Source organism: Thermobia domestica, chromosome 10 (genome assembly GCF_964235325.1).
Source record: "Thermobia domestica chromosome 10, izTheDome1.hap1.1, whole genome shotgun sequence".
Lineage (NCBI taxonomy): Eukaryota > Metazoa > Arthropoda > Insecta > Zygentoma > Lepismatidae > Thermobia > Thermobia domestica.
In genome coordinates, this window is record NC_137463.1 from 103,009,689 (window position 1) to 103,027,303 (window position 17,615).

General features: G+C 31.0%; 1 protein-coding gene across 2 annotated transcripts in view; it reads left to right on the forward strand.

Annotated features, from left to right (window-relative positions):
• Positions 1-14,679, forward strand: part of LOC145662608 (protein Star-like) — a 206,311-nt gene extending 191,632 nt beyond the window's left edge. The window contains exons 4-6 of one of the 2 annotated variants that reach the window (XM_081728330.1): positions 1,476-1,691; positions 4,179-4,239; positions 10,441-14,679. In XM_081728330.1, the coding sequence (XP_081584456.1) occupies positions 1,476-1,691; positions 4,179-4,239; positions 10,441-10,472 (309 nt within the window). In that variant the 3' untranslated portion in view covers positions 10,473-14,679. The remainder of the gene's footprint in view (positions 1-1,475; positions 1,692-4,178; positions 4,240-10,440) is intronic. The other variant, XM_081728329.1, reaches the window with a different exon arrangement.
• The last annotated feature ends 2,936 nt before the right edge of the window (positions 14,680-17,615 follow it).

Consider the following 17,615-nt stretch of genomic DNA (forward strand, 5'->3'; position numbering starts at 1 on the left):
AACCAAAACACTATTGTTTTGCTTATTGGGTGTCAGTGGCGTATTTAGGATTTTGTTCCGGGGGGAGCATTGCACAGCATATGAATAAGCACTTAATTTTTCCTACAAGTTTAAATGCCTTTCGGGGGATCTTGAGCCTTATAGCTCCTCTCTAAATACGCCACCGTTGCGTGTAACAAACTTTAAAAATACCATACCCATATCGTAAGAAACACTGTTTTCAGATACCATAACAATTTCGGATTCACGTAATGTCTACAGGTAGAAATTGTATTAATACTGCTGAATTATAAATATTTTATCGTTTGTAAATAGTCTATCCGACGTGTCTTCTGCTGTACAAAATGTCCTACTACTCTATCATTAAAGTTCGGCATGATGGATATGAAATCACGCTCGATTGATAAGGCAGCCAAAGCATTGGTTCTTTCCTGACATATTGTGCTTCCCGAAAATGTTTTAACTATTTTAAAATTAGAGAAGTGACGTTCTGCTTCAGCTATTGTCGTTGGGGTAATTGAAGAATTTGCAAAAGGTTTACGGTTTCCTTAAAATTGTCACACAAATTGTGTTTGTTCAGAAAATTTGCACAAACTTGAACATGGAATACTATTACTTTCAAAGCGCACAACAATTACTCTGAACACCGTTATCAAATACAAGAGAAGGGAGCCTCATGTACATCACGTCGTGTGTCCTCGGCTTCTTCGGAAGTATTCGTGAGTTCTGAGCTGCTGGGAGTGCAGCTCTAGTAAATCCTATCTAAGAGACAAGGAAAACGTAATACAGTGCGGCTGGTGAAGATTTTGGTTTCAATGCTAAAGCATAGGGCAATCCGTGCACAGCTCTTGCAATATTATTAAGCTTCAGAAGGTGTTTCCAGTAATACTACGATATGTAGCATATCCAGCAGTGCAATTTCAGGACACCGTTAGACCAAATATCATCATTACATTATTACCTTGATTAAATTAAACACAATTCAACTCAATAAAATACATTTATGCCACTAAAATAGCTGGTAGTTCTGCAGCTCTGCAGCACTTATAGGCAAGCCGCCCCTGCTACCTGTTGAATATTGATACTATTGACTTTTGTGGCATTTTAGCCTGTTTTTTCATAGTTATCTCGAATAGAATTGCACCTTTCTGTAAACCATGTACATCGTTTATACATGCTTCTAAAATTTCAGCAACTTTGATATTTTCGTTTGCATGCAAACGAATTATGTTTTGCACAATAGCTGAACTGAGTTCATTGTTCGCCTTTGAGGAGCAATCAACACCGTTAATAAAAATACCCATTATTTTCAAACTAAATGTTTAATGTAAAAATATACTAAATGTTTAATGTTTATAATAATGTAAGCAGTACTGAAGTAAAATCCAGTTCTGACATGAACACCCCTCGTATTTAACAGTTTAAAAACTTTTTTGTTTTACAAAATGTCATTTTTCTTCTTTTTTTCTTTCAAGCTAAGATTTCGACAAGCGTTCAACATTGGAAAATTAGTTCCTGAGGCAATAACGTCAACTAGAATTACAGATAGGTTCGTGGAAGTGCAGTGCATTCCTTTGTATACGTTGCTGGTTGCCCTCAACAAAACCACCGTAGATTACTTTAGCCTGGATGTTGAAGGCAATGAATTGGAAGTTCTGAGAACCATTCCATTCGATAAAGTAGATATTAAGGTAAGCTTCAAAGATCTTATTTACCTTAACCTTAATATTTTTACATGTATCTAGAACATAGGCATAAATTTCGTTGTTTCATTCTCAGTTATACGACGGAGCATTGTGTTGAAATGTAAATTTTTCTCTAATAAGTTTTAACATGTTGAACATGTTTGTATAAAACTTGTATAATTGAAGTATTAAATATTTGTATAATTGACCACTGCTTGTGTAATTACTTAAATACGAGTTTTAAACTTTTTTTATTAATATATTACGATGAGTATTTAAATATTTTCGAATAAATTTTAAAGGTTGGGATATGGTCCTGTGGTGCAACCTCTGTTTTGCAGCTAAATTTTTAATTAGATTGAGCAAAAGCTAAATTGAAAAATACTCAATTCAGTAGTTTCTTAAAAGTTAAAATCTTCAGAAGATTAGAAAAACTCCGTCAAATACTGAACAGTCACTTATCATGTTTTTTATATATAGTTATCATGTTTTTATATATAGAAAACTGAATAATCCAACTTTTTATCTTATTATAGGATTCAGACTGAATAATAATAATAATACCTCAGTGTATTTTGTATTTTGTTCCAAAAACTTAATATACGAAGAGGATAACTAAATCGAGTTGCCTCGGGTTAAGTTTACAGTATGAAGTTCAAAAGCTTTACATTTGCTACATTGTACTTGTCGAAAATCGAATTTCCTCTCTTGATTTTTAACCTTTCTCTATCCTTTCAGCCCTCCTCTTCTTTCAATCTAATCTATTGCCCTTCATAAAAATGTTCTTCTGTAATCTATTTTCTTATCCAGTGTCCAATTAGGATCTCGGCTCGTTGACTTTTTCATTTGTTCACAGAAGGCAATCTTCACAAATTTTCTCAAAATTATGTGATAGGCCATTAAAAGTAAGATAAACACTTTATCACGGTATTATTAGTTTTGTCGATACTGGACATCAATAAAATAGTTGATACTGCATGGCAGCTATATAACAATATTATCAGCGATAACACATTTTGTATAAAAAATATTGCAAAACCAATATTTCTTATTTAATGAGACCATAGGATCCATTATTATTGATAATAAAAGTTTAACACTCACCCATATTAATAATAATAATAAAAGTAAGATATTTAGTTCTTAAAATAAATATAAAAGTATGATAAATGACCGTTCAGCATTGGAGGACATTCCTGATGACTCTAACCTTTAAGAAATCACTATTTACGCGCGAAAGCTAGTATTGTTTTCTGTTTTTCAATTTGAACTTTGGTCAATTTAATTAAAATTTCAGCTTAAATTGTACTGCAAATGCAAAGAAGGTCGTACTGGATGATCTCCCAACTCTCGTAAAATATACTGAAACTATTAAATATCATTTTTCCCAATTGATATATGAGTGAATAAGGTTTAAAGTATTAAAATAACTTCAGGTAAGTATTAGACTTATATTATTACTAATACTTCTTAGGTACCAATTGACACATATAACACGTGTAAAAAAAATCATCGTACCACTTCAGAGAAGAGAAACAATGCCTTGAAAATACCTTTCCACGTATGAAACAACAAAGAACACTTTCAATAGCTCGCAGCAGCGGTAACTTTGAACAGAAGATGAATTATCAATGGTATGAAATATTTGTTATATAGTAGCATATTAACTTTTTTATATATATTACGATCCAATATTAGATGTTTAACTTTGTTAAATTCTTTTTCTTGTTATAGCATCCTAATGATATCTTTTTTCATTTGGCCATCTATCGTCAATTCACAACCCAGGAACTTAAATTTTGCTACTATCTTTCCTCGTAGATTTATTTGTTTGCTTTATCGGTACCGTATTTGTTCCTGGAAATTATCAAAATTTGGTTTGTACGAAGACGACTTCTTCTGTACATTTGTCACAAGCATTCAGATGTCTTTGTACCTTATCGGATTCCCAAACCAGCACACCATTTGAGAAAATAACTATGTATACCTCTTCTCTTCTTTTACACTTGTAACTATGCTTTTTCATAACGACGTTAAATAATGTACGGGACAGCACACAGTTTTGTGTGAGGCCACACTTCATTTCGAACTATTCTGTTTTTCCATTGTTCGTTTGTACTTTGCACAGGTAGTCTTCATAGCACTGGATTCTTTTACTGAGGGAGCTAGAATTATAAAGTCCACTGTACTAGTAGATAGTTAAATTTCATCAAATATTTTATCATAATATACTAAAAACCTTTCATCTTGTTAAGGTGTGATTTTGTTTGAGAAAGAAAATATTTTGTATAGTTAGACAATTTCTGAAGTCCATTCTGGTAGTATAACTTCTAAGAAAACATTGATATATCTCACTAAAATACTTTCGTCCAAACTCTATTTTTTTGAAACATTTTTTTCCATAGATATGATTTTACTTTAATTCTGAAGTTATACAAGTTTTAACTATATTTAAACAACGAAAATAAAGGCCTTTCTTTTTCTAATTTACAGATCGCACTTTTTCTTTTAATGAAACAAAATAAAAGCTTTTTCAATTACTTTACAATAACAGGTACGACTTCTTTTATCTTAAATGTGAATTCAATTTATCTGTAGAATTTTCTAGAATACAATATTGTAGCAAAGAATAGATTGAAATTATGTTCGTACTAAACATTAATGAGCATATAATTATCGAAAGTTTATGTTTTTATAATCATAAAAGTAATGTTTACTCTATTAATTCGAATTGTCAAAATTTCAGTTTAGATTTTCATTGATCCAGTTACCCAAAGATGTATTATTATTTACCACCAAATTGAAAATTTAGTAATAGGAAAGTATTATCGCCATTGTTGGCTAATTTGTTACTTCATTAAATTGAAAGTAAGATTCTGAAAGAACAAATATTGAGTACGGTACGCTATTATAGATATGTGGATGACATACTTTCCTTGTACAAGGATAACTCACAGCTAGATTTTTTACTAAATAAATTGAATTCTATCCACAGAAATTTGAGATTTACAGTTAACAACGAAAACCAATGTAAACTTACTTATTTAGATCTCAATATAAGAAGATATAACAATAAGTTCATTACTGTTGTCCACCACAAGTCTACAGCCAGTACAAAGTACATACATTTTAAATCTGCTCATTCTGCAAGTACAACATAAATAATTGAAAGAAGTAGGCAAAACCAAAAGAAATCTAAAGGTCCGTGTCAAGGAACATACTAGGGATTCAAAAGCGAAAAACCTGATATTAGGTTTGTCAAAACATATAAAAGAAAGACAACACAAGATATTCAAAATTTTTATTGGAAGCCATAAATGAAGTAGAAACACTTGTATTTGAAATTAATGTATTCATTTAAAAAAAAAATCAAAATTAAATTTTTACAAGAGATGGTTAAGTGATAAATGGGAAGCAGTAGTTACAAAATTCTCAGCAAAGAGTTTCTATCCAAGTTTTTGTTTCTTTTCGAATAGCTTTTCTAGGAATTTGCACCATTCTACGTGATTGATTAAGCTGTTTTTGTAAGATACGCAACTTATAACCGTTCTTTTGTCCTAATTGATAGAGAAACTGTATTTCATCATTTGGATCACTTGAATGATCACAAATTAGTAATGCTTTACGGAAGAAATCCTTCCATATATTGGCCTTGTACAGTGGTGGATGGGCTGACTCTTGATGTATGTAAGTACTACCTGCAGTAGGTAGTAGATAGTGTATGATGAAGCCAAAGTGGTTAGTTGACGAAAGTGTTACACGTTAATAATTTTTACAATAAATGTATTGTTTTGCTCAACTAGTAGTTTAAATCAAATTTACTGTACTACCTACATACATCAACAGTCAGCCCATCCACCATTGTACAAGGCCAATATTTAGAAGCATTTCTTTCGTATGGCATTGCTAATTTGTGATCTCTCAGGTGATCTCAAAGATGAAATATAGTTTTTATTAAATAGGATAAAAGAACGGTTATAAGTTGCGAACCTTCCAGAAAGAGTTTAATCAAACACGTAGATTGGTGCAAGTTCCTAAGAGGTTATTTCAAAAGAAGCAAAAAATTCGATAGGATTTCCTTACTTTTCACAATTATTGACAAAAATTTAACGTATTCTTGCAAAGCATAACATATTTGCCTTCAGTATTTCCCCAAAAAGTTTTAAAAAGCATCTCACCAGCTTTAAAAGTTATTTGTTGATCTACTAAATAAGTCAGGTATTTGTCGTGCTTAGTGTGAATGTGGCTGACTCTTCATATGTAGGTTAAACCAAGCGCAACATTAATACCCAAAATAAAGAACATACAAGACAATCAAAAAAGTCACAAAAAGAGGGTATGTCGGGATTGTCACTTAACTTAAAGCAATATAGACGTAAGACAGGTTAATATAATAGGTTCAGGAACTAAAGAACGAGAGATTAAAGAATGATTCTTTATTCATAAGTATAAATCGACTTTAAATCTGGATTCTGGCAACATTGATAAAATCTTTCTTGCTACCTTTGATGTTTATTTTGGTTTTGGTAACAATGACGTAGCATAGACACCATGCCTCTTTCAAACTCAACTCTTTTTTTCTCCCACCGTGCACTGCTCGTTCTTTTTAGTACCCATTTTTTACGTTGCGTTTAATTGGTGGTATGTATTGCTGTTCCCATACCATATTTATCTTATCCGTTTTTATCCTTCTTACCTTACGACTGAAGACGAAACTAGCTTGTAGTTACCATACGTCTGAAGAATATCTAATTTTCCCACGAGAGAATATATTGATAATTTTTTAATTTTAATCACCCTCTGATGCGCCTACATAATTTCAGATTAATCGTAATTTACGCGGAATATTACTAATGAAACTCCAACTGGCCAAAGCAGTATATATATATATATATCTTTTTTTAAGATTATATATTTGTGTTACAGTTTCGGCTATGTAACATAGCCTTCTTCAAACACATTATAAGAGAAATATCCAATTTTGACAGCTTATATACAATCTGGATGCTCGTGTTGATCCTTTTAATTTTTTTTTCCTTTCTATTTTGTCTATCATCTTTACCCATAATTCATGTATTACAAGTTCACTAGACCAATTCATCAACTTCTCCTTCGCGTATTTTTAATCCGCAGGGCTTCTTTCCACTTTCTTATTACACTCCTTTTCTCCCTTTCTAATCCTTTTATTGCTTCCCAATCTATCTCATGTCCCGTTTCTTTAATGTGTTTATATAGTGCGTTGTTCTCTCTTTTTAATCTAACATCATCCTTATATTGTTCTATCTTTTGTTCTAATCTCTTTCCTGTTTCCCTTATGTACTTCATATCGCACTCTTTACAATTAACCTGGTACACGACTCCTTTCTCTTCTGATCTTATCTCCTTTTCTTTCCTTTCTCTCTCACTAAGTCTATTATCCTTTTCCTCCTTTCCTGCATGTTTTAATCCCTTCCTTCCTCAACAGGTTCTTCAAAATCTCCGTTTTCTCGCCTAAACTTTCAATACCAAACCATCCTTTTCCTTGTTTCTCTGCTTATTCCTCTTTTCTTCCTCTCCTTCTTTCTTCTAAATCTTCTCTTCTGTATCTGTTTCCCTTTAGTAATTGGCAGAGTATTTCTAGGTCTTCTTTTCTTTTTCTTCGTTGCTATCTATCATTTCTATTCTCTTTTTCATGTTCTGTATAAAATTCTTCTTAGTTCCCTTGTCTACGTCACTCATCTTGTGGCAGTATATCCCGGCATCGCATTCTTTCCTGTACCATCTCGTTTCGAATTTTCCTTCTATTTTCTCTATAGTCATGTCCATGAAGTTGATTTTCCTCTCTTCTTCTATCTCCATTCCTAGCCTAATTACTTTTTCTTCGTCCTCAATTATTTTAACAAATTTCTCCAACTGTCTCTTAGTTCCTTTTCATATTCCAAGGCAATCATCTACATATCTACAAAACAGTATAAGATTTTGTCCTCCTCCTTCTTTTACGTTCTGTTCCCACCTGTTAGAGCCAATCAAAAGTTGAGAACAGTAAACAAAGTATACAAATTGGCATAAAGTATACAAATTGAATATATATATATATATATGAAAAATACAACCCATTATATAAAATGTATACTAGTTTAAAGTTAATTTCTGACAAAGTAACTGTAACTTTGTACGTTCTGCTCTATCTACAACGCTTCTTATTAATTTGTTTATTATATTACTATTGTTATTATTATTCGGGGTGAATCTTATGTTTTTATTAATGCTACTATAATTATGATGTGGCATCATACTAATGTAGCTTTTAAGATGTCTTCTTTCGAAGAATAGGGGTGTTCTTTCTAGTGACGGAAAGGCGGCAAATTAGCTTAGACCGACTCTAACTGCAGAATACATTTAAGATTTTGAGAATAAAAGGAAAATTTCGTTTTTAATATTTTTAGTATTGTTGCAATTAGAGAGAAGCAATTTGTTTACAATCTGTAATCTTCAAATTTTGTTTTAATATTTAGAATATATGTAAAAATAGTGCATACTTTAAATAACATGATAGAAGTGATCAAAGATATCTTGAGAAACGAAATCGCGTACCTCCAATTAGAGAATGCTTAATTTTTTAAGGATGAAATGCGCAAACATTTCATTTGAAGTTATATGTTTCAAACAAAACAAACAAGCATATCTTCCACAGTAAACTATATATAAACTGAAGCACATCATTGCAAGAATTCTGCGTTAGATAAACTGATGTTATTTGTATACTAATGAACGTATTACAAAGAAGTATTAAATGCACAAGTATGTACCTTGTTGAATAATAAATTTTATCATAAAACTGACCTTTAAATTATTTTCCCCAACCTTTCATGCAGTCTTAAATAACTTAAATAGCTTTCAACTTAATATTCCATAAGACACTAAATCCTTTGCACACAGCATTTGAGTAACAAAAAATTAAGATACAAAACCAAATCTTACGAGACTTCTACAAACAAGTTTAAATAGTATTTATACATGTTTATTGCGACTATAAAATGCAATGTAAGAACGTTATAAAAACAATAAAAATGTTTATTTTAATCCCAATGTTTAAAGTTTATTGTTTTATACACAGCGAAATTCAGAACTTAAGTATTCGCCCTATAGTAACCTAGATCCGTTTCAAACTGGTCTCAACAGTAATGAGCAAATCACACAGCTGGATTTCCTTCTGTTGTAGTCATGTATAATGTGAATGCTTACATAAACATTTTTAATGATGCAAAGTCGACTGCCAGCCTCAATACAGGATTGGAAATCTCTAAAAATAAAAATTATCGTCCATATTTACCCAAATTTATTATGCGTAGCAAACCACAAACCTATCTTCTTAATGCATGTTAATATGGGATTTTGGTTTAAAAGTAAAACAAAATAATTTCATGCATTTTTCTTCATAAATGATACGAGACCGGACCTTACGTGCTTCATCTAAAGGGAAGTTAAGATTTTATCGATTTTATTTTTTAAAATCGAACTTTAACGTTGCCTGAAAGATAAGGTTTTCCTTGTTCTGGTGTGTAGCAGACCCTGGACCTATAAACTATACCTAACATTTGTCCTATGTACGTCTAATATAAGAAATTCTGGAGAAAAAGATACATTTTACACTCTATCCTTTCTCGTTTCCGCAAAGTTTGTCACTTATCTGAAAAGTAGCATTAATTTTGCCTGTTACAACTTAAGATTAATACTTTGTCTAATGATTTCTTAGTAAAGTCGAAAATAGGTAGTCTTAATATTGTCTACGTTTCTCTCCTTAAAGCTCCTTTGTAGATCCGTATTGAATATATTGACACTATCTTACATGATAGTCTCAGTTTATTCAAGATAGACTAGAGGAGAGTTTGAGGGGAGAAACGTATTAGTATAGTTAATGTGATGACTTGTTCCAGGACCATGGTGGATCAGTGGTAGAGCGCTTACCTCTGTTGTGTGGGGTCCGTGTGTTTTCTCAGTGTACCCTCGTTTCCATCTTCATTTGCCTTAATCATCCGTCTCCTTTAGCCTAAAGGGCATAATTATGGAACGTTAAACTGAAAGATTTCCTATTCATATTATTTCATGAGTTGTTTCAGTGTATAAAAAATTTCATATATATATACGTATATATATATATAGATAGATAGATAGATAGATAGATACAGTAGAACGTCGATAATCCGAACGTCAAAAATCCGAACACCGTCCCTAGAAGCTTTTCACATTTTGTCCTAACGCTAGCGATAAACAAACAATAGTGTGTTCGTCGACATTGTCTGTAGTCAAAGTTTTTACAAAAGTTCATTCATATGTCATTGTTTGTCATACATAATTTTATTTTTATTTTCTCTTAGGCCTATAAGTTTTAAGTGTGACTTACAAGATCAGTGTAATTTAGTGTACGAGCAAGTTCTTCAGAAACATTAAATGTAAGTAGCCTTATGTACGGTATTGTAATTACTGTATGTACTGAATAACCACTGTATCGATAGAACATACCGTACAGCATATGTAAGCCTAAATGGCATTTTCTTGGTCATTTTCGAAAACCCGAACTACTTGTGGTCCCAATTAGTTCGGATTTTCGACTTCATACTGCGTATATATATATAATTTTAGCGATATCAGATTTAGAGTGTCTTTTCTGTTATGTTCGTTTATATGTTCGTAATTTGTTTCAAATAATCCCCTCTAATAATTAATATATTATTATTTTTTTATAAAATAAACTTAGTATATCTTTCCATTATAGGTATTATCTGTGGAGTACATTCACGGTCCTGAAGGGAAAAAAGTTTTAAAGAAATACATGGAAAATAAAGGATACAAAGTGATTGCAGAAGTGACACACCACCAGCATTTAGCAAACGATTATATATTTGTCAAAAGCTCAATTCTAGCCAAAACAAGACTCAAACCTTTCAAGATCCAAGATGGACGCAAAGTGTGATAAGTGACAATATGAATATTGCTGATATTGCGTCTGTGTAAGTGATATTTACTGAGAAATATGACTGAGATTGTGTTATTGTGATTTTTTTATTTCCCTCGAATGTTGTACACATTCTTGTCAGCACATTCCTTAAATTTTATCAATAATACCAAGTTTGGATAATAATGAAGATGTCTCGTTTTTTAAAAGCTATTTCATACAAAGAAATGTGTTCTCTCTTTTATATAGTAAATCTGCTTAAGTTACGTTGTCTTTGTAGGAAAAATAAATATCAAAATTATTTGTTTATACTTTTATACTCGTGTAAAATACAAATTTTTAATTTTCACTCATACTGCAGCCTTGCTGTAGAATAGTAACAACCGAATAAGACTCCCATTATCACTTTTGAGAGCCATTGTAAACATAATATGGTGATGTATTTGATGAATGAATTTTTCAAATAGTTTAGTTACATCAAGTTTTAAACTTTCTCTATCCACGAAATAGGAAGGAGACGAAAGTAATGTTCATAACTAATATGAGGGCTACTTTCTAAAATTTCCAGAAACGATGAAAATGTTTGTACATGCATATAATTATACCTAAGTTAGACTCCGTTATTTTTCATCAATTTTAGAGACATTATATTTGTTGACCATATACAAAACAAAATAATTTATATACATTCAAATATTTCAGTAAAAGAAAAAGATACACTTTGAAAGGGTAATGAATAAAGTCTCTCCTTTCTTTCATTGTCAAATCGTTTTTCAAGCAAAAAAGAAAGAAGGAAGCATAAGGGAAGATTAGTAAGATAGGTTTCAACTTAATGTAACCAAAAGTAATGAATATTTTCTTTTCATTTTTCTCCTGCTTTGAAAATGTTATTGACGATCGAAAACATTAACTTAATTCATTATTGTCTTTGTAGCGTTATTTCATTTTGACTTATACATACAAGCATGTTTAGTTTGTTCCACACCATTTCTACGTAGTAATACATTTATATAATTCCTCTTTCAAGATGTTATAGTTTTTGTACAAAAATATTGAATTTTGCGCTGTACACTGTAGTTTTCAAGTGTATCTTTTAGTAAGAGAAAAATGATATATTGGAGAAGCTAATCGTTTATGGATTCATGTATATAAATATAAAGAGAGAGAAAATGAGAGCGATTGATAGTGAGTTTAACTATACTGTATTATGGTGAATCCTTAAGGCTTTTGTAAGTTACTACACTAGCAGGTTTGAAGACACGAGTGGGTGAATTTGTTTGATAGGGAAACTAAAGTGTTTGTGAATTAGCACCCAATCCTCTATCTTTGAGTTCTTTGAACATTATTCTTTTAGAAATCATGAATTTCTTAGGCTTTCAGTTGCATTGTGTGAAACATGAGTACAAATAACCTTTTCATTCCTGCAATATAAACAATATTTGAGAACTTGTTACAAAAACTTTTTCACCCTCGTGTCTTCATATTCAGTTGTTATTTTTGGCTAACAACAAGTCATGTAAACACATCCTAAAAATTTTTCCCATAGTATTTTAAATTTAAGTTAAAATACGAACTTCATTGTATATATTGCTAATTATAACATTAACAATGATTCATAACGACAAAGGTACGTCTGCCAACGTACGTATGGATTGCAACAATTAACCATTCAAAATTCGAATAGTGACATAACATACCTTTCGTTGTCCAGGGACGTTTAACAGTAAATAATGCTCTTATTAAAGATTTTGCTGCCATTGTAAATATTAATGTATAATTAGTTAATATGATGATTCAAACTGCAAAACACCATGAAACATTTATTTAGTCGCAGATTTTCAATTGTGAAATAGCTATGTTATTGCTAAATCAATGGATGTGCCAATGAAGTTAGTGAATTGCCAAGCACTCTTCATTTCGGCGCTCCTCGAAATATGCTGCCTGCAAAAACTGCTTAATTCGTTCCATTGGTGCTGCACTATTGAATGCGAGAACCTGCCAACACCATAATTTATTCATTGTATAATGTAATAAAAAAATTCTTAGGAGAGGATATATATGATTTTTTAGTGTTAATCGTCAGAAAACCTTCGTTATGTTGCGAAATAATTGACAGGAAATTGAAAGATAATAAGTGCCTTTTACACATAAAAAGATTATTGATTATTAAGACAATAGTTTTTAAATAATGGAACGCCCAATAATTAGTTAGTTATATCAAATAATCTTATGGATTACTTTTGTAATATTTTCAACATCCAAAATATATTATCCCTTGGAAAAGAGAATATGGTAATTGAATTGTTATAAATAATACCGATTCATGTGAAATTATAATTATAATTAATGCATGTGAAATTATAATTAATTTTGCAAAACACAGTGTGATTTAGTACTAATACTTTGTTTTTTAAAATATGTGGTCTTGCCTGAGAAGAAACAATGTTATTTTTTTAATGCACAGTTATATATTTTGTAAGAATTTTTGGTGAGAAGTCTAGGTCTATCCTTCTGGCTTATACAAACAAAATATAAGGCACTTGAAATCATATTTCAAGTATCAACTTAGTTACTTTATTGATAAATCCTGTTATATGACAATATTTTACATTAGAGAACTTACTGCAAAATAGTTCTTATGTATGTTTTTCTGGAAAATAGGAAATTTAGGTTTGAGATTATTTTTCAAACTTTGCTAGTCGAGAACGTCACTGATAACAATGTTCTTGCGTTTCAAGAAAGTTTTCAAGTAAACATTTTCTGCATACACACAAAAGCAGCACAAATATCTTTCCCTTTATCTGCATTCTAATAATGTATCATAGAATATACAGTCCCAACCTGTATTACTTTAACTTCAATCCAATATTTATTTCTGTTAATGCAACATATAAATAAATAATAAATTTACAACATCAAGTAGTAATGAAAATTTTAAAATCTTATAACTGGAGATCTAAGTTTAAATTTTTAAACTGTAATTTGCAGATTTTTTAAAATATTAAATACAAGAAACCTTTGACCTTATTTTTTCGGAAATGTTTGTTTACTTGTTTACACTTTATGAATAAAGAGAAGCATTTACTATCTAAACAACCCCCATTCATGATTGGCGGAAAACAAATAGCATTTTCAGAAACTTTTATCGTCATGAGAGGCAAACCAGTGATATTTCCAATGATTCTTCTTGACTCGAGTAATTTTTATGACTCAGTCACAATAAGCAATTCAAACATCAACTCTACTTGAAGAGTCAAAGAGCGAACGAAGTACAGATCTTGTATTTCATGCCTAAAAGCTGGATCTCCCTTTTATTTTGCTATCTTTCAACACATTCTTCCCTATCGAATAAAATCTGATGTAAAAAAAAAAAAAATATTTACTGTATATACGATACATTGTATATAGATAACGTATTAATTAATTAATTTTCTTTGTGTGTGTGTGTGTGTGTGTGTGTTAAATGGGCAATTTTTTAATTTCTTGGTATTTTTCTACAATAACATCTATAAATCAAACTTTTAGTTTTATCATGTTGTTGTGAACTAAAACATTTTAAGATCACTCATGTAACCTCCCGTAATTATTTTTATCGCGAGATATTAGGGTAATATCATCCCGAAGCTAAACTGCAAAAGCACATGGTACCATATTATCTTATGGTGACAAGTGAAATTTCTAATTCTTTAAAGTCGAGTGACTAACACAGTTGCATTTAATTGGGTTGTTGTTGTAATTTGGGTACATATTTTGCGCTGTTTATCCAGACTATATGCTTGTTGGACCAACTTGATTTCGGTGTGTGAATTAAGAAGCATCAAAATCCGTTTCGAAAGCAGTAATGAACACATATCAATCAAAAAGCCATCCGATAGACCAAAGCCGTGTAATGACACGGAGGTTGTTTTTCCCTTTTCATATATATATATATAAAGTTTTGCTTTAATTATGACTAGTCATTTTAAACATATTTAGTGTGTAAAATAATTAATGGGAACATAAAAATTAATGGGAATACACAATCAAATGGTTTTAGAGTTTTACGGTTACTTTAATATTTGGTATTCTTAAAAATGCATATTTTATATTTAAGTACATATGTATATACACTTCGTTTCATTAAGGGTTTAACACAAGATTGTACTCATAAAGTCAAGTATGATACATTGTTAAGGTTGCAAAAGTGTGTATTGCTGTAACTTTTATTCCTTCTGAGGAACGTGTTTTAAAATGCATGGACTACTTTGCACAATTCAGTTCTTGTACTCTTAACATTGTGTGTGAAATTAAAGCATTGCAAAATTTAAATCACTGGATTATTTCAGAGGGACTGTGGTGTGCAACATTTAATTTTATGTAGTGATAGTAAATTTTTGTCCTATGAAGAAAAAGATTTTAGTACAAAGTATTTATTGATAGTTCAACCGTGAAAGTTCATTAAAAAAGGGAAGTGTCCACGAATGATTGACGTTAGAGTTGAAACTGTAACTCTACAGTTCAGAGTATAACGAGAATGAATAATATATTATACCTAATTGATAATTAAAGATGATGTGAACAATTGATGTGTTCATTTACAGTATTATATTCTGTCAACTATAAATTGTTTTAAATTGTTTAGTTATTTTCTAAGGAATTATAATAATATAAATCATAAAAAATACTGTACTAAATTAAAAATCAGAGATTAAAAATATTGCAGGGAAAGCAAAAATTTTCAAAGTAGTGTAACGAGTAATATTTTTGTATGTCGTTAGGCTTTCCAAAATATAAGCCATTTATTCCCTTCATTCTGTTAGTTGTCATAAAATGGATAGAAGCGTAAGTAATTTAGATTTCATACTATTGTGTAAATTACTGTGTATTTTGATACCGTTGTTTTCTGTCTATATGAATATCAGGAGCAATAACCACGTCCCTATTGCACATGTTATTCAAGATAAACAAAAATCTTGATTACAAAACTTGTTTTGAAGAAAAGATCTTCTTGGTAAACTCTGATCATTTAACCAATATGCAGAGTGTCTGCAAAGTTGTGTACTATAAATCCATGCTTCTATGTAAGTAATGTATGGCCTGTAAACCAAACTGCATATACATATGAGCGGATCACCCTAACGTAAAATAAGTACCATTTCCGGTGAAATTAAGTTATTAGGAAGAATGGGTTGTGATTGAACTACAGAAAAGTATGTATGTAGTTTAATTTTGGAAATGTACCTGCAGATGACAGGGGAAGTTCGTTTGGTATGTGTCATTGCATTGAACTGCATAGGAATGGTTAACCTTCTCTTCCAGTTTACCCGAAAGTTAGAAAATGTGATATATCATATTGTTTGCCCGAGCCACTCATACGTACAAGGTAGACCATATCTTGAGATGCCTTTGTAACTTGTAAACGAAGGGGTAAAAAACGCTGAAATTTTGTAACACGCAAAAATCTGCAGGGATACCACAAGATTAAAATTTGTCAAACCAACATTTTTTTTTCAAATGTACTACATCAAGTTATTACATGTTTTATATTTACACATAAAAGGAAAACATACAATATCACTCTTGTTATGCAATGTTAGGATGCCACAGTATCACAAATATAAAAGAATGGAGCATTCTACAAATGTAATACCGCAGACAAAAGTTATACATATTCAAGGTACTTTAATTTCGATTTCGAACAAGTAGAAGTAGTCATGAGGCATTGAAAATTATACCTTTTTCAAAGGGCATTATTTATAAAATGTGTTTAGAAAGTGCCACATCAAATTACGTACGTGGTTTTAATCGACATAAAGAGCATAATAACATTTATAGCAATTTGATATTTCAAACTGTTCGGGAGATATGAAAAAAGAGTAAAATTTGATATATTCGTTAAAAGGGCATAGTTAATGTCGGAACTAAAACATTTTTATTTCACAACAATACTGTTTGGTAGGTGTAATTACAATAAGTTCTCGGAATTACATAATGTTAGGCAGTGTTGCAAATTTTAACAATTTTTATCATATCTCTAGAATAGTTGGTGATATCAATTTGCTGTAAACAGCATAGTGATCTTAATATGTATTGAAAGCCATCTATGCAACAGGCATTTGGGAAAAGTCAAATTTTCTATCTCTTGTGTAATTTTGTTCGTATTCATTCGAAATTTGCCAAATCATGACCATAGTGGTAGATGCTAAAGTACTTTGAATATACATTGTCACGTTTGTCTCACTCGCGTTATTACTGTTGTAGAGGCTACCAAAATTTGGATGTCTGTGATATTGTAGCGTCCTTAGTTTCCAATACTGAATAATAAGTGTAACATTGTAAGTTATGGCTTAACATGCAGATTTGAAATATGTAATAAACTAATGTAGTGCCGTTTGAAAAGACTTAACTTTGTTTTGGGAAGAACACTGTTAATCTGGTGATATCAGATTGTATGCCAAACAATGACCCTGTGCCGATATTTGCGTGATACAAAATTACATTTTTTTTGTCCATTAGAAGAGCATATCAAGATAAATAGTCCACCCTATATATATATATATATATATATATATATATATATATATATATATATAGGGTGTTACAAAAATAATTTTTAGAGAGGCTATTTGGGAGTACTTGATCACTGTCCACCTACCTTTCTAAAAATTGGTGTGCAAGTACTAAAGTATTCTTTAAGATAGTTATTTGGATAGTTCACATATCAGTTCCTCAGTGATATCCTGACCCAACTACGAAAGGTCCCATAGTAGTAGAGCAATGGACCTTTAGAGTTCACTCGTTTCATGTTTTTGACACCCTATAACTCTGAAACTACCCACTTTTGAACTCAGGTCCATATGAACTTTTTTCTTATTTTCATGTGAGGAATCTGTTCTCAAAATATTATGATAGCCTAACACCCTGGTCACCCTAATTTCGAACACCCTGGATATGTATATCCTAAGAAACATCTTCGTTACATTAACGTGCTGAAGTGTCTGTACACATGTTTGTAC